The 26372-nt window shown below is 40.7% G+C and overlaps 2 protein-coding genes across 2 annotated transcripts; one reads left to right on the top strand and one right to left on the bottom strand.

Moving 5' to 3' along the window:
- ppap2d (phosphatidic acid phosphatase type 2D) lies at nt 1-16164 on the bottom strand. The gene is made up of 6 exons (XM_046041658.1): nt 15425-16164; nt 4195-4352; nt 3733-4019; nt 3558-3615; nt 1743-1919; nt 1-1565 (listed from the first exon to the last, which is right to left on the bottom strand). Exons 1-6 carry the CDS (start codon nt 15630-15632, stop codon nt 1461-1463), a joined length of 993 nt encoding a protein of 330 aa, XP_045897614.1. The 5' UTR covers nt 15633-16164; the 3' UTR covers nt 1-1460.
- On the top strand, nt 15012-24949 carry LOC123965116. The gene is made up of 5 exons (XM_046041683.1): nt 15012-15225; nt 21475-21627; nt 22229-22285; nt 22825-22888; nt 23140-24949. The coding sequence occupies exons 1-5, from the start codon at nt 15181-15183 to the stop codon at nt 23484-23486; spliced, it is 666 nt and encodes a 221-aa protein (XP_045897639.1). The 5' UTR covers nt 15012-15180; the 3' UTR covers nt 23487-24949.
- The last annotated feature ends 1423 nt before the right edge of the window (nt 24950-26372 follow it).

Raw genomic sequence — 26372 nt, 5'->3', positions numbered from 1 at the left:
AACATTCAACATTCATTTTATTGGTTTGGTTTTTTGAGTACAGTGGTTATTTCTGCCTTTCTGGCATTCACAGACAAAACAAACAAATAACAATTACTGGGTACACAAAAAATATAGCTTTCTGATAATATCTGTGGCTCAGTCTAGTAGTTACAACAGATACAATAGTGACTCTCCGTACCTGATCGACAAAAACGTAAATACAAACACTTAATAAACATGAAAAAACTGTCCAAAACTGGAACTAATACTTTTGAAATTCTGTGTGGTTTATAAAATGACATAGCTATTTACATTCAATTTGAATAATTATCATTTCAAGAAAAAAAAACACATAATGTATGAGTCTGACATTAACAAAAATAAACACTGATTATTCAAACTTGTGATAAAATATATAATATTGATTATAATTAAAAGGTTCCATTATGTTCGTTCAAGTGCTATTAATAAAGATGCACAGGAGGGCCGCTTGGGTCACAGCCACTTTGGCTCTCCTGTCAGAGTGGCATAAATCAAGGTGCAGCTCAGAGCGTCGGGGGGCAAAAGTCAAAGGTTATAGAATTCAGTCAAAGCTCCACCTCTGAGACACAGTCAAAGTGGTTAGTAAAGAAAAGTGGTAGTTATTGGGATGGGAAGTTACTTGGTCAGATTCCTAAACATCACTACTTGGTTACACAGAAAAGTAAGTTATAATAACATTGGATTACAGCACAAATACTGTTTTTTTCTTTGCTTAAGTATAGGTTATTGTTTAGTCATAGTGACATAGGGCAGTGGCACATTAGGCCACTGAAGGTGAAGATGGTTAGAAGTTGAAGCCAGTGCTTGTTCCTTCTCACTGCCAGTTTTGTCACTTGGTACAGAGCTGTCTTTAGATCTGAGGTCTGATGGTCTCAGTTCACAGCTGCTGGGTGATGTTTTCCAACTCGAGCAGAGGATCGAAAACAAAGAGGATGGCTGCAGTTTTGTCCTCTCTCTCACCCGAAGACCAAAGAGTGACCAGTTCTGCTTTGAAAGCTAACTAAATGCACTGACCAAATGCCTCATTCACAGAAGAAACAAGTTCAAAACTGGAAACTATCAACATTAGCAGCTTCTAAAAATCCTCTTGAAAAATAGACTTTTTAATTTTCTTTTCATATATAAAAAATATCTGTAATATTACTATGCAGTTCTTTCACTGGACGGGTTTGACTTACAGTCAAATGTGCTTCTTGTGTTTCACGTGTGAGTGTGTGAACATGTTAGATTACTGTGTGAATGTATGTGTATCAGTATGCCCAAAGATAGAGAGCATGTGTTAGATTGTACTTTAATAGTATCATTCTCTTAGAACGATTCCCTTTTCTTAAAAACTAACATTTCTCTCTTCTTTCTGCTCTTTACCTGTGCTATCTAATACTCTCCAGGTCCATCTTCTCTTATCTTCTGATCCCTGGAATGATTGCGTGTGCCTGCTAACAGACAGTTTGCTGGCCGGACAGTTGACTCTCTAGGGACATGCTAGTGGGAGACAGGTCTGGACGGGCGCAGGGCTTAAACATGGAGGAAATGTAGAAGGCCTGCAGGCACAGACACAAAACATGTCAGAAAATATAAACAGACCACACACACTGTCAATCATTCACTGTTTATAAACACCATGAGAGAGCCTTTTGTTTAAGCTAAGAAACAAATCCTGTGAAGACAGAGATAGCTATTATTTAAGAGGATTTAGACAAAAGTGATTTTCGACATACCACCCAGTATGCAGTGAGCCCTCCTTGGATGAAACCTGTGAGGACGTCAGTGGGGTGGTGACGGTAGTCAGAGATGCGGCTCAGGCCGGTGTAGATCGCGATCATCACTAAGAGGAACTGTATAAGCGGCCGCAACAGCCGAGCTCCTCGCCATGACAACCGTGCCTGCAGGTAGAACTGCAAGAAACAAGATATATATTGTTATTTTATTGTTACTGACTTTGTAATTACAACAGATAAGTGAATATATGTATGTGGTGCTAGTGTGTTAATGTAGGCCACAGAAACATAATCTGATAATTAAGTCTGTTAGTCCTTTAAGTGAAACATGGACATCCACTCAGTGTGCTCCCCCAGGTGGGAAAGAGAAGCTTGGCGTGAGTCCATTAACACTATCTCAACCCCATTTCCTCCTTTTGTTCATCCTCATCTCCTGCACGAGGGCTGCAGTACAGAATGGATGTTTGTGTCTGTAAACATGTGGTCACAGGGCGAGCATGATGCAGAGGCAGGGCTCGCTTTTTGAGGTGGCTGGAGGTCTGTTTGGACCCGTGGGAGCATGTGGCCTACATTCCTGATGCAGATCCTCATCAGGTCCTTCTATCCCTCTCCTGTTCAACTGAGAGCAGGTGTCACTGTTCAAGTATTAAACACCTAGAAGCTGGCCACGGGCCGGGTGGCATGTAGCTGCAGGTTTGACACAATCGCTTCAGGTTGTCTACAGTCTGCTGAAACATTAGCAAGTAGAAGACTTGCATGCGAGGCTGTGTGTTTGTGCCTGTGGTGTGTGTAGAGAAACAATGGAGTGAAACCTGGAGAGGAGAGAAAACAGGGGTAACATACAGTCTATGGTAACAAACACTGAGACTGTTTGTCTCAGACCACTTCCTCCCTTCACTAATTTACCCTTTTATTCCACAAATTCAGTCTCCCCCTGTTCATCCATGTCTGTCTCTTCCTCATCAGAGAGCAGCTGCTTTTCATTTGGACATCTATAGTGCACAAAAAGGAGAGACAGGGATTTTCTTTTCTCCTCTCTCTGAATTTTGCACAGCAACAGTCTTACTGCATTTTATTCACTTAAGCTGTACACAATAGAATATTTAAGTCACCTTAAACTGTAATTTAGGGTTTAATGAGGGTTGCTACATGAGGAATGTGGACATTTTATGGTTAATAATGTGCTTTTGTCTCCCTCTAACTGTCATTTCTCTCCCACAATTCACCCACTACTGGGCAGTGCAATGTGGGAGAAAGAGAGAGATGGGGGGGTTGAGAGGGTTTCTCTTGCTGAAAGAAGCCTGTCGATCTCTCAGCAGGCATATTCAGCCCTCCACCCCCTCCTCTAAATGAGACCCACAACAAGGCCTCCTCTGTCTGTGTAGTCTCTTCATCTATTCATGTTCCCCGTGGAAAACATTCTGCCTCATTTTCTTACGCCCCCCTCTCCCCTCCTCCCTGTCGCTCTGTCTCACCAGCTCTTTCAGTTTGTAGCAGGATGCCTTTGGAGAATTGCTGCTCTCAAAGATCTCCTCCTTCACGATCAGAAAGTGTGAATATATTTAACAGCCCATGTCTTGGTGTGTGTATTTGCGCATGTTTAATTAGCTTATCTAGTTAAGTTGCACACAGTGTTCTTGGCCTCTGGGGATTAGTGTTGTCTCCCATAACTGAAAAAAAGTGAGAGTTGTAATATTCCTGCAACACTGTAAACACGGTTCCAAATACTGTAATTACACGACAGAAGCTCAGGTGAATGTGAAGGTCACATTCCAGGTGTGTGTGTGTGTGTATTTAAAAGTAGATGTGACTTACTGCCAGATAGAGCATGGTGTACATTGCGAAGGAAGCATGGCCGGAAAAAAAAGACTTCCTGAAAGGGAAAAAATCAATAAAAAATGCCAAAGGTTACACATTAACCGCGTGACTCAAGCTTTTGTACAGTTATACCCCTTAGTAAACAAATTATTTCAGTGCACACACCACACACCTTGCTTCCTCCACCATCTTCTGACTAGGCTGCCTGCAGGTGACATGGGACACGTAGCTGCCCGGAGTGCAGTTGATGGACGCATAGGTGATGTTACAGACAGACAGGAAATTGGGGCGCAGGCGTCCCACACTAAGCTTGGCCATATTAGTGAGAGACTGACCCACACAGCAGCCAAACAGGAAGCTTCCCAGTTCCTTGTAGAGGCACGACACATAGCAGTTTCGCACAAAAGCCCGTGAGTGGACACCTCGGAAACGCACCCGATAGCATTCACCCAGTGCGATCTGAGAAGGAAATAAGACGAGAGAAACTGGTTGGCATAAGTCATACAGTACAGCTGCATAAATACTGGAATATATATAATTTGTTTTACTAAAAACAAACACATTATCCATTCTACCATATAAAAGTGATGAAAACTTTAACTCACTGTGCCAATACTAGCTATCACTGTCTTACCGTTAGGCCAGTGATGGCTATACCACCAGCAATGAGCAGGCCATCAGGAATGGCCTCACTCTCCACGAAGGGATAGGTGATGCTGGAGTCTCCACAGAAGAAGCCTCGCCGGTACGGAGTCACCGCCTTCAACTCACACGCAAAGAATGGGATGGAGGCTGATGAGATGTGGGAGAGAAAGGGAGGGGAGGCACACAAAAAACAAAAGATGGCTTGATGAATGTCTGTGAGCATGTGGTCTGCGCAAAAAGGAGTGAGGGAGAGAGACAGAGAGTTTACAGATATATAGCATCATAAAGGTGGGCTTCTCCTGTCTTACAGGAGCGTGAGGGAAGCAACCTCAGAGAGTGTCTGTTATCTGCTGACATGATTTCCAGATTCCAGGGGGATGAAGCATTACACACATAGCTGCTTCCACCAGAGGATCAGGGTGTAGGAGAGATGACAGTAACAGAAGAAGACAGACGATGGGGATGGGCGTGACAGTGGAGAATTAAGATGAGGAAGGAGGAAGAAGATATTAGAGGGCATGTTACAAAGATTTCAGTGTGCCAAAAGAGGACAATAAACCCACTGTGGGAAGAGCAAGGTATTATTTCACAATGGCACTTTGTTCCAGTGAAAAGAACTGCATATACATGCTCACTATGTTTTCTGACTGGTCACTAATTAAAAGAACTCTGTATCAGGTGAAAGGCAGTCAAGGTCTGGCACATTTAAGCAAACAAACCTCACAGCCTGATGGTCAAAGTTCACTGGGTAAAAGTTGTGCAACATTTTAATGATGACAAAAAGGGAGACGCTGTTTTTGTTTCCCCAGAAACATGGGCTGAGCTGTACAGCTTCTACTCTGTGTTGCACTTCAAACTAATAGCCAATGTCCCTGTAAAAGGCTGCCTGGCCTGCTCCATTTCTCTGTCCCTTATCCCATGTCCCCTTGACACCCCATGGAATGCAGCGAGAACATGGGACTAATCATTAACCTCTGTGCCTCTTCCTGTCATCCCAGGCCTGCTGGCTGGCTGGAACGCACCCAGGCCAAAACACTGCTCCTGCCAGGGAATCTCTCAGAGTACGTGACTAAATAGTGCACAGGATACACACAAAAAGGAACACAACACATATTCACACTCACACACACAAACAATGGCACACAAACATGCATTAAGCTCGATAAACCAACAATTATTGATTGACACAGAGAAGGACATGAATACCTGACCTACTAAAGAGAACTACGTGCACTTTCAGATTTGTCCAAATTGACTTCAGTTTTAGCCAAATCACAACCATTCAGTCTACTCATATCGCTCATCCAGCCTCACTGAACTGATAAACAAGGACAACAAGGGAAATAATCTATAGGTTTGAGACTATCAGCACAGAAAATACTTGAAGCGGCAACTCTAAACTGCTGTGTGACTATTACTGAGACATAAGCAGTTTGGAATAGCTAAGAATATTATACTGTTGTCAAAAGTGTGTGTTAGTGACCTGTGTAGTCAAAATCATGCTGCCCTAACAGAAAGACAAAACACAGACAAAAGCGGACCCACTTCCATATAATTTAACACAAGCCTTAGTAAGAAAGTGAGGGCGGGAAACATGTTGCAGGCAGATAGCCAAGGCTGTGACGCCAACAAAGAGAGAGTGAGAAAACACCTCTCATCTGACCCCGATCTCTCAATCAGCTCATTCAGTTGCCACGTCTACAGGTATCTCCTCGCTTACATACGGTCACACACTAATGTATCTCATGTTACACACATGTCCACTTACAGGTCACATACAGGTGCTATTTGTTGAATTTTGTAGACACTGTTGCCACCAAAGTAAGTAGTGATGATGTACTGGACTTCATACAGCAAATAGTAATTTCATAGTTAGGTATAGTACATTAAATATCTTTAGGATTTAACAGTAATACCACTGAAACCTGCTTGCTTGAAGTAATTCTGATTAATTTATATTAGCTAAGATCACTGAAGTATTAGATAAATACTTTAGGTAAGTCCTTTATGCTTGTTGATTTAAAAATGAATAACCTGTATGATTGTTTTCTGGTTCACTTCCACCACCTGCATAAAATACACACCCATCTCCTAATCTCCTAATCGTAATCCCCTTATCTGTGTGTATCATACCTTGGTGGAGACCTGCAGAGATCCGGTCTGGTTCATCTCTGGTTCAAACTGTGGGGATGTGGATTTTTTTCCTATTTGTATATAATGCATTGCACTCCATTTTAAATATGTTTTAAGTGAAAAAACATCCAACGCACAGTCAAGAGTCGCAGCTTGTTGGCTTGACAAGATTCCTGGTGTGTGTGTGTATGTGTGTGCATGGAAGTGTTTATACTAGTGTTTATATCAGAAGGGGGGAACAGAATGATTGTGCTGCAGATTAGTATGCGTGTGTGAGTATGATGAAGCGAAATAACACAATAATATGTATTGCAATCAATGTTCAAAAAATATTCAATGTAATATTTAATAAGGACATAGGCTACTGACCATTGACTGGGGGATGAAAGTTTAAATTTACTGACCATACTGTATAATCACTGGCAGCAACTTTTTTCAGTGTATTGTCAATAATGCCCAAAAGTGGACAAAGCAACTTATAATGAAGGGCTTTGTAAGCCATTTGCAAGTTTTTTGATCAGATTTTGGGTTGTTATTTATGTGCTAGAGTATTATTCTTACTTATTCTCCCATAAATAAACTCCTTTAGATGCAATCAGGTACATTTTGTGGCAAATAGACCTTTTTGTTTTCCATACCATCCATTAACAGGCTTTCTTTTTGTCCTCATCAGATTCCACAGTATGGCCAGTTCTCTCCCAATAATCAATATTTTGCTGCATTAAGAGAGGTAATGGACAGACAACAACAAACACTCTGCAGTTACAGTAGGAATATGGACTTTTTAAGGGATCATTTTCAATACATATGGAGGTCTAATGGGAACCATGAAGTAGCATATTTTATGACCTCAGGCCTGCCAATGCTAAAGTCCATGGACATACTCTGCCCTAATAGCCAAAAACCAAAGATCACTCTGTTGTAAAGCTGCTTGCAATAACAAAATCTTTGCATTAACAAATCCATTAAATTTACCTCAACCTGAGTTGTGTCACAAATTCTCACTACTGTACAATAAATAAAAAACATAGTGATAGTGCTAGAAACCAAAAGTTATTCAGTATCTGCACAGTCCTACACAAATTACAAGCCTCTGTATCACAGTCACCCTCTATGCTTTGCAACTGCATTAAAACAGTTTTCACAACAAGACACAAAAACACTCCAGAGACCCTCACATCATCTGTCAGGCAGCTGTAAGCAAACCTCAGCACCTGGCCAAGACATGCTCAAAAGAGAACCAGGCCTGGAAAGCCTGCGAGGGGACCCAAAAGGAGGCGGAGGAGTGGGTCGGCTCACATAGCCAGGCCAAAATGTGCTGCTCGCTGGGCCTGACACTCAAAGCAGGAATGCTTTCAAATAGTGAAAAGGGATTGGGGGGGGGGGGAGGGGGGTAGATGAGGAATGAGAGCAGAGGGGATTTGTGCCTCACTCTGACAAACTCTTCTGGTTCTAATTTACACATCTATGACCACAGCCCAGAATGAGCTCACTGTGAGAGGAGAACAACAACCAACAGCAAGAAATGAAAAAAAAACAAGAAAGTGATTAAAGGCAGAGTGCAAAAACAGAGGGCAGATGGTAGTTATTCATCAACATGCTTTACAGTCATATTGCTAAATATGTGCTGATCAATACAGTGTCAAACCAAAAACTAGGCTAAAATTCATGGCCAGGAGGCTAGAATTGACAACTGGGGGTGAGGGCAGTAATGCTGGGGTGAGAGAAAACTGGAGAGATGGAGCCAAGAGAGATGCGGCAAGGGTTTCTCTACAGAGAACAGCAGAAGGACGCGATTAGTGGCGGTTCTGGAATGTGAGGGTCAGAGATCTGGGCTCTACTGGGACCCGCTCTGTAAACACGACCCCACCTCAAACAGCAGAATACCCCCAACACACATACAGACTCAACACACTCACATACACATAAAAACCACACTAGGATGCAAACCAAGCACAGCCACATAGACTAACAGACAACCAAACAAACCGCCAAAAAAACCACTAGCACCTGGACGAAAAACTAACCAACCAAATGAAGCACGCTAGAGCCAAAGAATCCTAAAGACATGCATTGAGTCAAACAGCCTATTTACGATCACAGACCTAAATGAGCTCTTGTGGATGCTGCTGCTGTCAGACAAACAGCCTGTGCATCCTCATAGATTAGCATGACAATCAGCCTAAAGCAATAATGATTGTACAGGCCTCGTTCTACATTTGCCCTTTGACAGAAGTGGAGGACAAACTATTAGTGATCTGTCAACACAGGTCCATCTGGCCTACAGTTTAGGACTGGGCTCCGCCTGGGATCTAGCTCAGTACCCCTCAGGGGTGGCCCACCCTCAATGGGCCTCTGACCAGATTGCATGTGCCAGCGTTTCCTAACTAGTTCCTTCAAGTAAACCTTGCAAAATAAATTACAAACTTAAGTGAAGTGTCAATTGTCATAATTTGAATCTTTGGAGGCATGATAATCCTTGGTAACGACATTACAAGAAGCAGTGTAGCTGCCTGCCTAAAGCTGATGATATACGGGGCAACTTTTTGAGCAATATTGCTTTTTGAGCAATATCTTGCTAGTGGCAAGTCCGACTATGTTTTGAACGGATAGCGGTGGTGCGAGGCAGGTGGCAGAGTGGTGGGGGAAGGGGATTACGGTAGTAATCTTTACTCATTACCATTGACGGCAACGTTGCCCTCCACCATTGCTCTAAAAGTTGCTCTGTGTATCATCAGCTTAACATGTTCATAAACAGCAATCAGCAGTTGGGCTGGGTGGGCTTGTACAATTATTTGTGCAATAATAATGACTAACTTCACAAAGCTGCCAAGCTAGCCTTGATGTGTTCTTTCATCTAATCACCATTCAGTTTGAGTCATGTACTTTAAGGTAAAGCCAAGGCTTTCATGTTTTCCCTGATATAAAAAGGTCTTTGTTTGAAGAGGCAGTCTGGGAAGAGACTGTATGCACCATCACACAGGCTCAAGCACACAAAAGAACACAGAGACGCACACAGACTGTTGTATTGTAGGGCAGGTAACACTTAAACAGGAGGTGAAGTCATTTCTAGCAAGGCAGTGATTATGATTGACAACCATAAACTGCCACAATCCCAATTAATGTACTGCACGTGTGTGTCAGTGACTTTCTGTTCATCCTTGGTGGCCCAGTCCAGGTTTTGAAGTGGTGGGATAAGGGTGAGTGGTGCCTCACTGCACGGACACACCTAGTTCTTTTTCCATAACTAGCTGGATTGTTCGGGCGGACTCATCTGTTTTGTCTGCCCTGATGGTAGCACAAAGAGACTAATCGGTGAAGAACAAAGAGGGACTGAGGAGCCACAACAGTCCTGGATCTTTGTTAACCATCTGCTATCATCTGCATATACTGCTGCTGGACTCCATTGTACCTCTGTAAGTAGACACTCACTGCTTCATCTATCATCACATTACCCCTCTCCCCTCCCCAACATATCCACCTCATATACAGTGACAAAAGCAGGCCATCCGAAAAGGCCAAAAGAGCAGCAAGACTTTGTAACCAAAAATGCTAAAATTTATTGAAACTTGGTGCAAAATCAACAAGCTCACACAGAGCAAAAGAGTGGAAAAAGACTAACTACAATTTTTATTGTGAGCACGGTAGTTTCCTTTATGTTGCTTTACCTTCCACCAGCAATCCAGGAGAGCTCTTACCACACTGTTAGTGTTACTACTGGCCAGTGGAGACATGCTTCCCACAGCTGCTTCTGTTCTCTCCACACTTCACTGACCTGCTTCCTGGAGCCCGGATCTGGAGTTCAGGGCATGAGTGGGGAGGTCTTAAGTGGGCCGTCTGTCTGCCTGTCTGATTCAGCAGAAACATAAAGGACCCGCCACTTTGGTATGTTCCTTGGAAACTATAATTCGTCTCCCTGGTGGGTTTTTTTGTGGTATGAAGGTAAGGTAAGGGTGTGCGCAGTGAGGTGAGGGCTGGCAGTCTGCAATGTGAGAATGAGACAAGGTTGTGGTTGAGACTACAGGGGAAGTATCTGGCATGAAGCAGCCTGGCTGTGGCAGTGCTTTATGTAAGGAAAGAGTTGAGGGCTGCAGGGTTGTTTTGTCAGTGTGTTTTGGTTTGCACGGGAACATGCAGTTGGAAGAACTTCAGGGTGGACCTTGAGGATGAATGGAGGCGAGGCTCCAGTAGGTGAAATGTGACACACTGATAAAACGGTCCCGATGATGGGTAACCATGCAGTGGCTCCAAGGGGGTCTAAGTCTCCTTATGGGGGGACAGACAGAAGAGGATGAGTCATTAGTTCTGACAGACGTAAAGGAGGGGCTACAGGCTGCATTCAGATTCAGGTAGATACGTTGATGGTAAGCCTCTCCAAACCCATTGTAGCTAATGAGCACTGAGGATTAGAGTACTGCACACATCTTTATTCAGTCATTACGACTAATACCTATGGACCGCCCTGGGCACTTATGGAACTGTCTTTGAGGAAAGTATTACAGTTCCCTCATTAAAAGTACATTTGAAGCACTCTCAGTACTACTTCCTCACAAGGACATAAACAGACAGTTGTGGATAAGATCCCTCAGGCGCCCCTGGGTTTGACCTCTGACCCCTACTGTAGATCATCAACCCCTTCTCTCTTTCCACGCCTCACTCTACCCTCCCACCCCAAGGCTGTTCACTCATTCAGGCTCTCACTTGCTCCTCATCCTTCAGGCAACTGAGACATTTCGAATGCCTGAGCTGGCTCTGGTGTGCTAATGGGGGGAAAGAGACGTATTGACAGAAAAGTACAAGTGCCCATAAAGTCTGTCTGAGGAAGGGTGCAGCTAATGGATTCCTGAACCTCTGCAGTGCTGTCAAATGGAAAGGAGATGCATTAATACACTAACGAGGGAGAGTAAGCAGAGAAATCACTTCTTCCACTAGCTAATGATTTGACCGAGCCATTTTTAATGGCTCTCCATCTGTCAGCTGCAGAGTGATGCCAGTGTGTTCCATAACTTCAGAGTGTGTGTGATCAGGGGCCTAAAACATGCAGCAAAACACGACCGGCAAATTTGTCAACAAACAGCACGCACATGGCAGCTGTAGTAGGGTATCCACATTAGCAGCCACGATGACGCATAGACAAATACACCCACACCCACACTTTTACTCATAAACACGCACACACACATAAATACACACACATAAGACACAATTTAATATTCCTGGCCCTACACACACACCGACATGCTGTGACGTGTTGGCCTCTTGTCTCACTCACTTGGCAGCTTTCTCTGCCAGAAGAACAGCACCAGCAATCCTAACATAAACCCGCCACCCGCCCAAAACACACATGCAGACATAAAACACACACACCTCACTACATTGCTAGAACACCTTCAATCCTAGTATAGAGCTTGCCTTAAGAAAACTGAGGAGGAAAAAGAGAAGGGGGCAAAAGCAAGCTGAAAAGAGGGAGCCCTTTTAGAATTCAGATCACTTAGGCAGATACCAGTCCTCTCGTCCTGGCATGCCGCTTCACGTCTGGAACAAAAACACACACACAAGTGATCTCTTTCTAAAGTCCAATCCAAAAAACAAGTTCTGTTTTCACTATTGAAATAAACTTTCTTTTTTAAAATAGACAAATGCCACGTATCTACAATGTGAATCATTTTGTATTGTTTTAACCCAGCCTAACATTTTGTGCATATCAAGTATGAAACTGCTTCACAATTAACCTCTACAAGAAGGTCAAGCCTAGTGGTAATCATAATGTTCCTCTAAGCTGTATAAGCGAATAGTATAGTATAGGTAAAGTATGAATAGTATAGTAGAGTATAAGTAGTAATAGTATAGTATAAGCTATAAGTTAATAGTATAACATAAGCGAATAGTGTCACAACCTATCATTTTCCAATTACCCTTAAGAGAGTCAATAACTAGCTTTATTAGGGAAATATCAGTGCAGGCAGGGAGGCCTGTCTCTGCATGCTTGGCAAATATGACAGACACCCGACAACTCCTGACCACTGGGTGGCTGGACGCTAGATCTTAAATGCACACACTTAGACACACAAAGACTCAATTAATGTCCTCAATACTGCAGCATTCCACAGGCAAATTAAAATTTACTCATAATGCTGCACCACACAGCTTTAAATGTGAAGGAAATACTAAAACACGTGGAGACTCTTTGAAAACCCCAGATCCATGTGGAATCCCTCTTCAGCTGATAACATAATGAGGAAAGGATGCTTCAGGGTAAAATTCCAGTTAAAGCAGTGAATAAGCCCCTTTACAGGATGAATAAAGCGGACGGGTCAACTGTCTGAGGAAATCTGATGATGGCATTTTTAAGGGAAAATTGGGTTAGTCAGATATAAGAGGGTTTAGCTAAATGAAGGGCCCAATTCATTCCCATTAAGTGATGGTATTCACTGCAGATAGCACACACATGAGTCAAGGTCAGGCCTCTGCTGATAACTGACTTGATGGTTAACAGGGCAAAGACAGGAATGATGCGGTCAGACACCCGGGAATCTGTAAGTAATCTAATTGCTAATAGACTCTACCAGTAGCAGCAATGGGTATAACAATACATTATATTGTGCTATATCATTAATATTGTGCTCTCCCTTCAGTACACATAGTGTATTAAGCAATTCAGGTTTTGCTTGCTGAAACTGTAAAGCACTGTTTTTGTTTTTCTCCTTTTCCCTGTAAAGAAATTACACTAGTTGGTAAAATCAAAATTGTATATCTCAAACTAACTTTAAAACCATATAATATTGAAAATCATAAAATGAAACTGGAAATGTATAAACCTATTATATCAAATCAGGACTTATTCGATTGTTACATCCACAGCAAGAAGGTGAACTTTTACTTTACAAAAGTATATTTCTGTCACAATAATAACTGACTCTCTAAATCCTCTCAGCTGTGTCCAGCTTGAGGCTCAGTGACTCAGTCTCAGTGTTGTAATCTAGTCAGAGGAGGAATAAGATGGGTCAGTGCAAACAATTTTGTGAGAAAGCAAGTGGCGTGCTCAGTGTGTGTCTCAGGAGAACTGAGAGAGACAACATCCTCTGCTGTGCTGACTGATACTGGGTTGCTAACTACTTCCTACACCCCAGCCCCAAAACAAAACTGCTGAGAAGTGTGCAGAGATGGCAGTTAATAGCATACCTAGTAGGGGTGACGAATAACCCAACAGTAAAACTAACTGCTTCATACTGTCTGCTGCGCTACTTTCTATGCTTTAACTGCCAATGAGGGTGAGACCTGTCGGTCTGCCTTGACGGGTTCCTCCTCTCTCGTGTTTGTTTCTTGGTCCGAATAACCACTCACTCAACACAACACTGATGCTCCCTCCCCTATAGAGTTGTGTCAGATGACGACATAGAACTTATTAAACTATATTTTGTCTCAATTTAACCAAATATCACAGTGCAGTACAGCAGGCTTTGAGAGGACTTCAGATAACTTCCCACCTGATATGGACAGAGGTGGAAAGTAATTAAGTACTTTTACTCAAGTTCTGTGTCCAGTCCAGTAGAATTCTGGGGTACTGGCTTTTCACTGGAGTATTCCCATTTTGTCAGACATTTGTGCCACAACAAGAAAGAGAAATATTATTCCTTTTCCTCTCCTACATTTCACTACATTCTTGGCAGATTAATGTTACACATGAAAACAGAATAATTTCTAATAAATCAGCTCTATTAAGCTGACATGGACAAACAGTACATATTTAAAATACTTCCACTTTGATGAACATGTTGCTGCTAATAATTCTTAATTTTCAGTTAACTGTCTGTTTTTGATGTAATGTTTTATCATTTGGGATTTTGGTCGTGCTACATTTATTTGATTTGGAGACTTTCTGCCAATGAAAAATTCAGTCTCACTATAATGGTAATTTATGGACTACAAGGGCACAATAAGAGGATCTGTAATTGTGTTCACTGTAAATGAAGTCTCAGCTTATATAACTGTGTTAATCCTACCCAACATAATGTGATAATGTAATGCTGCTTTGAATCAAAACACATTGATCATTTGGTTAAAATCATAGAGGTCTCTGATATTATGTTTGCCCAAATAATGGTTAGTGCTGATTAATTTGGCTTTTTTCTCCATTTATATACTGTTTTCTTTTTATCAAGTAAAAATACAAAACATTTGCGCTGCAGGATACACAAAACAGGCAAAAAGTCATCATATTGTGATAGTAACCCCTAACCCTAAGCCATTAGTCATTTCTATGCAGGCCTACATATGGCAGCCTGAGAAACTTTGACCACTTCTTTATTATGGTTATGTCAGTGGTCCCTGAGTTTTTGTCCACATGTTGTTACTGAGATTTCTAAGTCTCCCTGTGAAAATTGCTGGTTATTGTTAATGAATTAATAAGATTGTCCAGCCTTCCAGCTAAGCACTGTTAATTAAGCTACTTGTGGCTGACATTCAGTAATCCTGCAGTGAGAGAGGCTAAAGCGCTCAGTGAACAAAGGTAATTTTTTCGGCACGAGAACACAAGCACGGGGCATGTTTTTATTCCAATTCCCACGTTCTTCTCCCGGGAACTTTGGGGGTTTCCATGGAAACTGATGTATTCCCGGGACAACTCTGCTCTTGCCAGCTGAGCCCCCATCTCCCTTCCTACTGGCCCCACGTGCCCCAAGCTGAAAGTTTTCTGCCAGTTTCGATTTGACTTGTGGGAAAATGCTTTGCAGCCTAGTTAACTTCTACAAATCCCCTTACAATGTGTTTTTTTCCCCGGAAAACCAACTTCATTTAACCTTTTTATAAAAACCCCTAAAAATGTAATAGATATATATACACAATGCTGGTGCTGACATATGTGCACCCAAATGACACGCTGACAGAGGTACGTGACTGCTTTCGAATTATTATAGTGAATTATTATAAACTGAAAGCTTTAACGGTGCTAAAGTGGTCTTCAGAGCATTTAGTCATCCCCCAGTAGGCTAACACACACACAAACACACACACAAACACATACACAAAGTTGCCTAAGGTCAAAACAATTAGCCTAATTTAAAATAAGTAAACAGGCCTATTCTTACCGACACAAAGACATATTACATCCAAGCCGACAAGCATCCTCCTCTTGGTGCAGAAAGAACTTTCTTCCTCAGGTTGGGTGAGGAAATGCTTCCCAGCGCCGTTCTCCTTCCCCTCCCCGGCTCCTCCGCTGTCACCTAACCGCAGCTGGAGCTCCGTGTCCCGGGGAAGCGTGTTGCTGTTAATACCGGTGGAATTTAACTTTTGCATGTCTTCTAACTAAATATGTTAATGACGACTTTAAAAAACGAACTGTTGCAGTGAGTCTGTTTCGTCGTAGCTAGCTGGTGAATGATGGAAACCCCTAAAACTGTTCAGTCCGTCCGTCTTCGGTGTAACAAATCCATGTCAACCGAAGTTTGACAGCAGCAGCAGCAGACCCTGGTCAACCCAACCGACCACTGGTTGAGGTGACGTTACACGTTTGTCATCAAAAAGCAAAATTGCAGAGAAAAAGAAAGATGAATGCCAATTGGAAATAGGAAAGGTACACAAACGTTCGAGTAGGCTAAGCTTCTCCTCAGTTAAACCTCCCTACAAACTTCTAAATGGGAGCGTGCTGTATCCTACTCTGCTCTCAAGGCGTCCCGAGCACAACAGCAGACTACACACATTTAAACGTGAATGAAAACACAACTTTTGCTTCAAACCTTCAAAATAAAGTGCCTTCTTGATGAATTTTAGTCTTGCCGTTTTTGGAGTAACAGTGAAACACTCATTTTGGTTGAAAAATCGTATAATTTCCGGTGTTATTCGGTTTGACTTGACAACACTCTGAAAACCTCCGCGGTAAAAAAACAAAACAACATAATCAATGTGTAACGACGAGGCTGGAGCTCACAATATGTTCGATCCACCTGACCTGACAGCTGTGTTATGACTGGTCCTCTTCACTGAGATGTCGCGTGTCCCATTACATTGTCCCAGCCATGTGAGGACACGTCCCAAATAATGTAGATTTAAGGAGAGTTTGTTTTCGTTTGCACAAACCCTAAAGAAAAGAAACACCAGCAACACTTTACTAATATCGATAGACTATTTGATATGTAACAATGTAGTCTACTCAGTGGTGATTTAATTATAGCTTAGATTTGATGGTTGGACAGAAAGGATAGTAAATTTTAATTAGTTCTATTATTTGTCTTAATTAAAATGACCTTTATTGCACCATACATACTTACACATGCAAGACTGCCTGCTAAATTAGATTTTTCCACAATATTGACTACTGCTGTTTGACTGTCTGCCAATGCACTAAACAGATAAAACACAATGTGAACACATGTCTTTCCCTCAGGAAGCTTATAATAAGCTTGTGAAATACATGTTGCCACACATTTAATGTCTTGAATCAGCCAATTAGCATCACATGCCATTGATTCCTCACTCCTGGTTGTTATTAGCAATGCCTTGCTCATTGTGTGTAGTAGACTGGGTAAGAGTTTTCCTGCCACCTGGTGTATAGACACAGACACAGCTGCTTCATCTCATCTCAGAGTCTTCTTAGCATTTTCAAGACTCTGGCTCCTGTTTGTCGCACATGAACATGTGTAAAAGTTTAGAAGATAGGAAAAAGCCCAAGTTGGCATATTTATAACATGCAAATATTTATCAAAAAAGACTTAGAAAACCAGTAAGTAAATCTTTGGCATTTTTCCCTTTGTGGTGACCTAAACTAGAAGGGATGAGGGGATGAGGGAAGATAGGCTGAAGGGATGAGGGGAGGCAAGAAGAAGGGGGGAGAGAGACAGAGGGAGTGATCGAGGGGGTGAATGTATGAAAGGAAGGGGAATGGAGGGTGGGTCAAGCAATCTCAGACAAAAGGGTCAGGCTGAGTAGAACAGATATAAATATGCTTTACAGGTGATTAGAGGTATGGCTGAGGCGTGCCCCTGCTCCCAAACCTAAATTAATAAGTGAACTTCATTTGAGCTCTAAATATAATATTCCCACTTCATGTTATTGCTGAATTACTTTTAACAATGGTTTTTGTATAAATTACTAACTTAACAATACTTTTGAAAATGTATGACCCTAGATTTTACTCAAAATGAAGAGAGTAAATGCAAAATATATTATTTATTAAATTGAAAACTGAAAACAACCAGGTAAATAAATAAATAAAATAGCAATTTTTTTCTCCCCCAATTTTCCATTGTCTCATCAGTTTCATTCATTTGTATTTTATTTTAGCCCTCACATAAGGCAAAACTTTGAAAGTTACTAATGTGAGTTTGTCAGCCTTACATTCTTGGATCTACGGTTAATCTAACAAATCTAAGCCTCACTGTCTCACTCCTCTTTTTCCTAATCTATAAGCCCCATTCTTCCCTTGCAAATGTTTTGAGCTAATGCAAGCAAAAAAGCACCAAACATGTCAAAAGTTAGATTTACCAACCTGAAGACCATTTAGTAGTGGTTTTCTTCAAATTGCTGGGGAGGGGGGCTTTTTGATTTTGGTTTGCAGCTGAGAAAATGTGTATTGATTTTATAACAAACACCAAATAAGAAAAATTAAAGTGGCAAATGGGAAAGAAAAAGGAGGGAGGGATTTTTTAATACATGTATTGCAGGTCATTTTCCATTCAAACATGGAATGGACCCACGATGCACGGCTCCAGGTGGTACAGGCAAGGACTGATTTATTCAACAGAGAATTAACTCACAAACAGAGGTCCAAAATCACTAGGCAAGTTTCTGGGTTGGGAGGTAGCTGGGACTAACACTGGGACTCTAACACCTAGAATAACGCTGGAACACCGTCACTGGGAACAAGTAGATCTAGCGACTAACACAACCAATGGGTGGGTATTTATACACTGAGACAAGGGGAGACAATGAGATACAGGTTGCGCACATTAGGGCGGGGAAGGTTATCACACGCGGGGGGAGCAGGCAGGCAGGAAACAGAGTAACCTGAAACGAGAATACCAAATAACAAACAGAGCAAACACAAAGGAGAACTGAAAACATAACCTTAGGTGCTGGAGCTGTGCATGACAATATCATGTTTTCTTTTCCTATTCTCCACAGCTATTATGAATTATGATGATTTTGGTCTTGTTTTGGTTCCATGTCTTGTGCTCTACTGTTTTTCCTTCTTGTGAGGATTTTGTGTTGGTTCTCATTGTGTTTTCTTGTCTCACTTCTTAGTCCTGCGTTTTAGTTCATATCTTAGTGTCTACTCCTGGTCTGTTTACTTCTGTGTTATTTTTCCCATGTTTGCTCTGTGTTCTGTTTGATCCCAGTTTAGTCTGTTTCCCCTGTTGGTTGTAGTTTATTTGTATAATTTGTGATCTGTCTGCTTGTGTTCTGGATTTGTTTGTTATTTATATTATTCTGATCTGTTCTGTCTTGTGGAGTTGCCTGTATTTCTCAGTTCCTTGGTCTGTCTTGTCTGTGGGTTTTGAGTTCCAGTCAGAGTCTTGTCTTGTGTTTTGCAACCTGCTTGTTCCCTGCCTGTCTCATGGAGTTTTGGTTTACCTGTTTTGGATGTCTGTTTCGTTTGCTCGTTTGGATTTAATTATTTTGGATTTTCTGGACTCAGCTACTCAGCCTGCAAGTGTGCTCACTTTCTGTTTGTTGAATAAATCTCAAGAAATGAACCTGCCTGTTCCAGTGTCTGCATTTTGGTCCCAACCAACCTGTTTCTGTCTGAGCACATGGCACACCATGACAACAGCAGTTTTTATACTAAAGATGATTCAATACTAATGTAATTTCTAACGGAGACTGATATGATGACAGGTCCACATGTTAATCAGTATTCCAATACCATCTCTTTTCTATTGTTGTTCATTATAAGCACTTTAGTAAACATATGTCTCCACCTCAGCTGGTTTGTTTTTTTCTTACCTTGTCTTTGGAGAATCCCGCAGGTGTAGTTAGACATTTACAGTAAGTCAACACTGATAAAGCGTAAAGCATGTTGTAATTAGTTGTATTGCCTGACATTTCCTAATCTTTTTTTTTTTAACAAAGTTTCTCTGTTTTGTGCATTATTAATTTACATCCACTAGGTGGCTGTAAATCATCATAGAGACTTTGAGGAAGTAAACATAGTGTATATCAACAGCAGTCATAGAGGAGTGGATCTAAAATGGCTAGCGTCACAATGATTGCTCCTCTACTGATTTAATATATTTTTGTAATGTGAATTTAGGACCTAAAGGTAAGGCCTTTAACATGTGGTGGAGTAACTTTTAGATGTACATGTTGGTGCCTTCAGATGATTCTGATCTGATTTTCCATCCTCCTTTGACACATGTCACTGTTTCCACTATTAATTTAGAATATTATCACCGATATACGTCCTCACTCTGTCTAATAATATTGGATCAAAGGTCATATTGAATGATTTTCCTCTGAGCCTCTCAAATGAAACTATGATTCATTCACGGTTGTACCATTTGGTTTGGGTTTTGTCTGGAAAGTGTTACATCCCCTGAAAATGCAGAACTATACTACAAACATTGCTTAAACGATGTATTTTCCTGTGCATTTCATCATTTGTCTTCACAGGCCAAAAAGCAAAAGGGATTTTTCCCTATTTTTTAAACGTGCATATAACTGGATACTGCTGACTCTCAAAAATTGCACTTCTTCTTTTCCCATCTCATTCACATGATATTTTCTTTCTGCCATTATTAAAATGAAATGCTACTGTTCTACTACTATTCTGCAGTGAACATAAAGATCTTCAGTCACTGTGGATTAAAGTCAGTAACAAGTCTGGGCAAGTTGTTTGTTATTGTGTTACTTGACCATTACCAGTCATAAAAGTAGCCCACTACAGGTATCGTTTTGTCTTTGAGCCCTGTATTCAGTCTGATGACACATACCTGAACCAAAGCCCATCCTGTTTTGCTGCCATGAAACTTTCCCCAGGCAAAGCACAAACGGAGAAAGTGAAACCACATGTACTGACCTTAAACAGAATTTAGATACAGGTCGTAATTTTCAAGAAGTGCAAATTGTAAACAACACATGACATTTTGTGAGTTCCACTATAAATTTGTCTGCCTCATTTTGTTCTTGCTCTGTAGATGAGAGCTCAGATAATGATAATTGTGTTTGAGTGCTGATTGTTTGATTTAATCACAATCTAACAACACATTCTTGATTGAACTGTTAAAAAAGAATAATGCTGTACCGACAGTGGAATGTGTGAGATGTGAGTAAAACCTGTAGCAATAGATATTCATGTATACATATATTTATATATCATTCATACCTTGCACTTGTATAATAATGTATCATATTCTATTTAATTACTGCTTAAGCACTTCTGGTTAGATGCTATCTGCATTTTGTTGATTTTAACCAAAAATTAAATTCCTCTAATTCTCAAATGTTAATGCTCATACATTTCACCTTTGCTTGTTTTTGTATACTCTCTATTAATTTTATCTCCATGGTTTCTGGTCTTATTAGCCATTTACCCTAAGACTTAAGTGAAACAATTGTAGCCTACACAGAAAAATGCTACTAAATCTAGCCATCCATGTTATTGTTTAATTAATAAAAATATATTCCTGTTTAATTGTTTTAATCAACCTTTACTCACATTCTATACATTATCATGATCCGGTATAGTTTTAAGAATGTTAATAATTTTATTCTACCATGATTAATATAAAGATATGTAGAGAAAACAGTAAGGGGATGGCTTTCAATGTTAACAAAAACAATGTAAAAATAAAAAACTGAATGATTCATTTTGGAATGAACGTATGTCTTCACTCCTGCCTTCTCTCCCTGGTAGTGAGTCTTGTTCCTCCTTTTGTGTGAGTAGGAGAAAAGGGCCAGCCCCGAGACACAGATACAATCTGGGCCTTTAGTAACATACAGGGGAAAGTACCATCTGGATTCCTCTTTGTTCTATAGATACTCAGGGTACAGCAGAACACAGTCAAACATCAAAACGGCCTCATCACATGCACATGCTGATCTCAGGAAGCAAACACACACACACTGCTTTGGTGCACAGAGGAGGAAACTAAGGACCTGTACAGTCATCAGCTTGTAACATCTGTCTTCTTGCGCTCCCCAGGCTCAGGCTGCTCTGAGTTCTGCCATCGGACTGACGATGCCACAGCCTACCCAGCATTTCCTAATCCATGTCCTCCTGTTGTGGACCACCATCCTTTCCATTTTCCAGGTGGTGGTCATCATCCTCTTCTTCACAGATGGACATCATGGCCTGGTGAGAACTTGAAGTTATAGAATCTTAGTATCTCACGGTTAATGATGATGATATACAAACTTTATATTGTAAACTTGTACAACAGTTTTAACGTAACATTTGAATGAAATAACAGAGTGTAGAATGAAGCCAGTGCTGGTATGTTCAAAAACCTGTGCAGTGCATCTGTTCTTTCTTGTGGTTTTGGTAGTAGCACAACTGGTGAGAAAGATACCCCTGTTTGTGGTCTGCAGCTGGTTACAGAGACCCATGTTATTACTCCCAGATGGTCAAAACTTTAGCAAAATGTTCAGATAGAAATTGTTTGTTTTAGATTAATCCACATCCCAGAGAAAATCCAGAGCAACACAAAGGATCATAACTAGTGGGAAAAATAAGTCTATTATTATGTTGACTACTAAGCAACTGTGTTTACTGTCAGTGTGTTACAGGAGAATGGTTTTGATGTTTTGCATTAAAATGCCATTCAGAGAGCTTGAATTAAATGGCTTTATTGCACCTACAGTTGGGTCAAACTTCACTCATCGGCACTTTTGTTTTTCAGAACCCTCTTGTAACATTTGTTATGAGCATATTTTTGTACTTCTGTTTTCTTCTCCAGTCTCAGAACAGTAGCGCTGTAGCACCAGAGCGCACAATGCAATTCCATACACCTTCGGTAAGATAACCACAGCTTCAGAGTTTGTGCTTCTCCTGCTGACCCCACTGTGTTGTCTTATATATTCTCACGATATGAATACAGATATTCTTGTTGATTAAGATGTCATGCTATTGTTATTTGTTGTTTTTATGTTTTTGCAATCCCAATATTCCCCAAAAACAATTCTGCAGACCAGGCAGATCAATCTCAAATTACTTTTCTTCTGAGTTACTTATGTCAGACAGTCTAACCACTCTCCTCACTTCATGGAGGAAGCACAGTGACGTCATTGCCACATTCGGGGAAATGCCACTAAACTAAACTGTTGTCTCTACATTTTCCTTCTGAAGATAGTTCATGATGTATTCTGTTCTCACTTTTAAAATGGAGGAACTAGTCTCATCACCACGCTTAGAAAAATCAACATCTATGACGTAGCTGTTACATGACATGACATCCTATGTGGCTGGTCTGTGTGTCACTGCGGGAGCCATGCTGGCAACACATAAACTTTATTTGTTTTATTGAGATTAACACGTCTCTCCCTCTTTCAACAGTCCTCCTCTGAGCATGAGCTTCTCTTGGGAAAAGGCAAAATGGTCACCTTTAAGGCTATTGAAGGTAAAGCCATCCTATTTTTTTATTATTTCCTTGCTAAGAATGTATGACAGAGGCTTTAACATATGTACACAATGGATAAGGTCACCACAAGCTTTTGGAAGTACAGATAATTTCCTGGTTAGAGAGTACATGTAATTCCATCCAATACAATAGCATCAGATATAATTTCATCACTAATTACAGTACACCAGCAAGTGATGCATACAGGATATTCAGAATGAAGCTAATAGCAGTTTTTCTGTCACCCACAGCCACAAGTAAAATTAAATGGGTAGCAATGACTCCAAATAGTGAAGGCCTGATCTCAAAAGAAGGAGAATCTCTGACCATAAAGAAGGATGGATATTACTTCCTAAATCTTCAGGTGACTTTGAAGTCACAGGAATCGGACGATCAGTCCGTCAGTCTGATGTGGAACAAGAAAGTTCTCCTGCAGGGTTGGATAAACACAAAGACACGCAGTACTGGCCTCCTCGGCAAGGTAGAGGTACTGCCTGCTGGAGGCACCCTGGAGGTCATCATGCAACCACCAACCAATTATATAAATGATACCGAGTCTCTTACCCACCTGGATATCATCTATATGCACAAGCCTTAGATGCAACTCTTATACCATCCATAGCTATATTCTAAATCCTTGGCATGTTCCAGGGCACCTGTACAGCTCTGGGACCCCCTCTGCAGCGAACCTGTTCAGATGCAAAGTCTTTGCCTTTGGATCTCCAATCACTTAACTGTCTTTCTGCAGTCAGAAGGGTGACTGAGTCATGGATAATTAATAAAAAGGCTGGATTCAACATTGAAGACTATCATTTTCCCACAGGCTGGGTAAATACGTCACTCTTTTAAATTCTAGTCTACTAAAAAGAAAAATCCACCTTTAAACGGGATTTACAAATTCATTTATTTTGGCTAGTAAAGTATATATACTGTAGAGCAGCTCAGGATTGGTCTAAGGTTGACATCATCACTACAAGTATACCATGGGTTTGGGGAAGGAGTTTTTTTGTATATTGAATAGATCAGAAAAGCAAAGTTCGATTGTTCTCATTGGCTCTCAAATAGCTGTAAACAGGGAGCACATTTTTAGTAAGTGAAGGTATTCAGAGTGAACCAATCTTACTTGATTGTTTAAATTGTATTTGCTTGTTGGAGTTTCTTACATTTAAAATGTGTATTAGTTAACTGCAAGAATGTATGTTTTAAAGTGCCACATCTATTGGCAAAACTGTGTTTGTTATTTGCACAGCCCCAATTTCCTACATACTGATTTATTTCTTTTGAACTGTATGGGTTATATATTTATGTTGTATTTATTTATGGTTTGGGGCTAAAATACTGTACACAGGTCTATACTGTATTTATCAAAATTCCATGGACAGGTCAGCAAATAAGCAATGAATGTATGTCACTGTGTGACAATGTATGTCATTGTGTGGCATACATACAGTATATGCAGTCAGTTACTGGAATGTATGTACAGTGTTTTCTTTATTAATTGTTGCAATAATATGTAGCAAAAATTGTACAAACTGGACAACATGGTTGGTAAGTGTTTTAAAAGAAAGTACAAAATTGTAGATACGATTTATTTGTTTAGACATAGTATTGTGGAATTATCGTGTCTGTACATCTCTAAAAATTTTGAGAAATTGAATTCATGTATTTGTTAATCATGTAAAAATGAGAACCACAATTACATACATTAGTATTCTATTTTCATAATCTAAATTTAAAATGAAAAGTGAAATGACTTGACAGAACTAAGCTACAAATCTCCTTCACTACTTGCACCGCACATTATGACACGTGAAATCACGACTCATGGTGGTTTATGCGGAAAGTTTCATGTGTTAACAGAAGTTGAAAGAAATATTTGGTTTTGTCAATGATTTTCAGTTGTCTTTAACCAGCAACTGCTTGCACCCCTGATGGTATGTGTACATTAGTGTGATGCATTCAAAAAAACATTGCATTTGTTCTGGAAACCTTTATACATGTGTCTTTACATCTGACTACATCTACAAAACTTTGTTATAATTAAAAACTATATTTTCTTCATACTGTTTATTATATTCGGTTTGTTTAAAAACCCCAATATGGAGCCAAACGGAATAAATTAAATTACAATGCTTTTGACTGCGAGTCATTTTCAAGACCCCGGGTATAAGTGAAAGTGAGAGGTCATAAGTTAACGGTGGGACCCCGCAGTAATGGAAAGATGCAGCGGGACCTCCTGCCGTATGCTGTCGAAGAATATTCCCTCCAAATTCTGACATAGCAAAATTAAAAATCTGCCTGTTGCAAATCATGATGTAGAGATACAGTACATGAAAGGTCATTGGAACATGACATTAGTCATCACAGCCAAGACACACATTTTCCAAGTTACTGAGGTTTCATCTGAAATCTCTTCTTTTCCAAACCTCAGCTGCAGAGTCCCATATTTCTCACCGCTTGCTGCATTAGCTGTTGCAACCGCAGCTTTCGATTGCACCGAGGATAGGTCCAAGATGTTGAATTCAAATGCAGATAACAGACATACCCAGCTACCACCCACATTGTCTTATTTATTAGAGAAATCTGCATGGGTTGGTTTGTTCCTACCCTTGCTTTCCACTGCCTGATGTCAAGGCAGGCATGCAAGAGTTGTTTATCCACATAAACATGTGTGACAGCTTCTACATAAACCGTCATCGCCTCTTTTCATCATTTCCACACAAACGTCACTGTGCATTGTCAAACATGTTTTCAATGTGCAGTCTCTCAATAATATCCTCTGCTGTTATTTTTCAGTAACTGCCAGTACCTGCCAGTTAATAATCAACAAAGTAATGAATGTGAATTTAAGATGTGTGAGATGATATTTGGGAAAGAGCAATATCATAAATCTGGCCACTGGACCTTATACCTTGATTAAAAACACATTACTATCAAAGCAGCAGGTATACACTGGCTAAGTGAAAAACATTTCCAGTAAGCTCAGCAGTAAAGTAAATCCTCTGAATGCACAGCTTGCAGATAATTCAAATGTCAGCACTCCACTGCCACTCCATTCCATCCATAAAGACCAACACAAGGGGACAGCATTTAGCTGCAGACTGTGTGCTGTGTACCATGAAGACCTCTTTCAGTTTTGCTTTACATAAAAGTGTCGGTCTAGGCATCACAAGTTGTGCCAATGTAGAAAAAAAAGGCTTCTGAGTGGCAGGTACTGGTTTATTTCCAAAGTAGCTTAATCAATGGAAAATAATGGTTTTGAATATGAAAGTGTGAATAATTTGCGATTATAGCCACTTACAGGGTACTCTCATCCCACATACGTTCTCTGAAAAAGTCATGTCTAGACCAAAGTTTAATGACGAGAGAAAAACCAACATCATGGATCCCTCCCACACAACTGAACTGTTCCCCCTCCTTTGCTACTACAGTCTCTCACACCTCACAGTTCAGCCAGCGCTGGAAGATAATGACTCACAGATGC

Source organism: Micropterus dolomieu, linkage group LG02 (assembly GCF_021292245.1).
Source record: "Micropterus dolomieu isolate WLL.071019.BEF.003 ecotype Adirondacks linkage group LG02, ASM2129224v1, whole genome shotgun sequence".
NCBI lineage: Eukaryota > Metazoa > Chordata > Actinopteri > Centrarchiformes > Centrarchidae > Micropterus > Micropterus dolomieu.
The sequence above is the reverse complement of the archived record's forward strand: the minus strand, read 5'-3'. Positions and strand labels throughout refer to the sequence as shown.

Coding starts and splice junctions, on each gene's coding strand:
- ppap2d (XM_046041658.1), bottom strand. CDS start 15,632: ATGCAAAAGTTAAATTCCACCGGTATTAACAGCAACACGCTTCCCCGG. Junction 4,353..15,424: donor TGTAATATGTCTTTGTGTCG/GTAAGAATAGGC, acceptor ACATCTCATCAG/CCTCCATCCCATTCTTTGCG. Junction 4,020..4,194: donor TAGCCATCACTGGCCTAACG/GTAAGACAGTGA, acceptor TTTCCTTCTCAG/ATCGCACTGGGTGAATGCTA.
- LOC123965116 (XM_046041683.1), top strand. CDS start 15,181: ATGCTGGTGCTGACATATGTGCACCCAAATGACACGCTGACAGAG. Junction 15,226..21,474: donor CAAATGACACGCTGACAGAG/GTACGTGACTGC, acceptor TGCGCTCCCCAG/GCTCAGGCTGCTCTGAGTTC. Junction 22,889..23,139: donor CACCTTTAAGGCTATTGAAG/GTAAAGCCATCC, acceptor TGTCACCCACAG/CCACAAGTAAAATTAAATGG.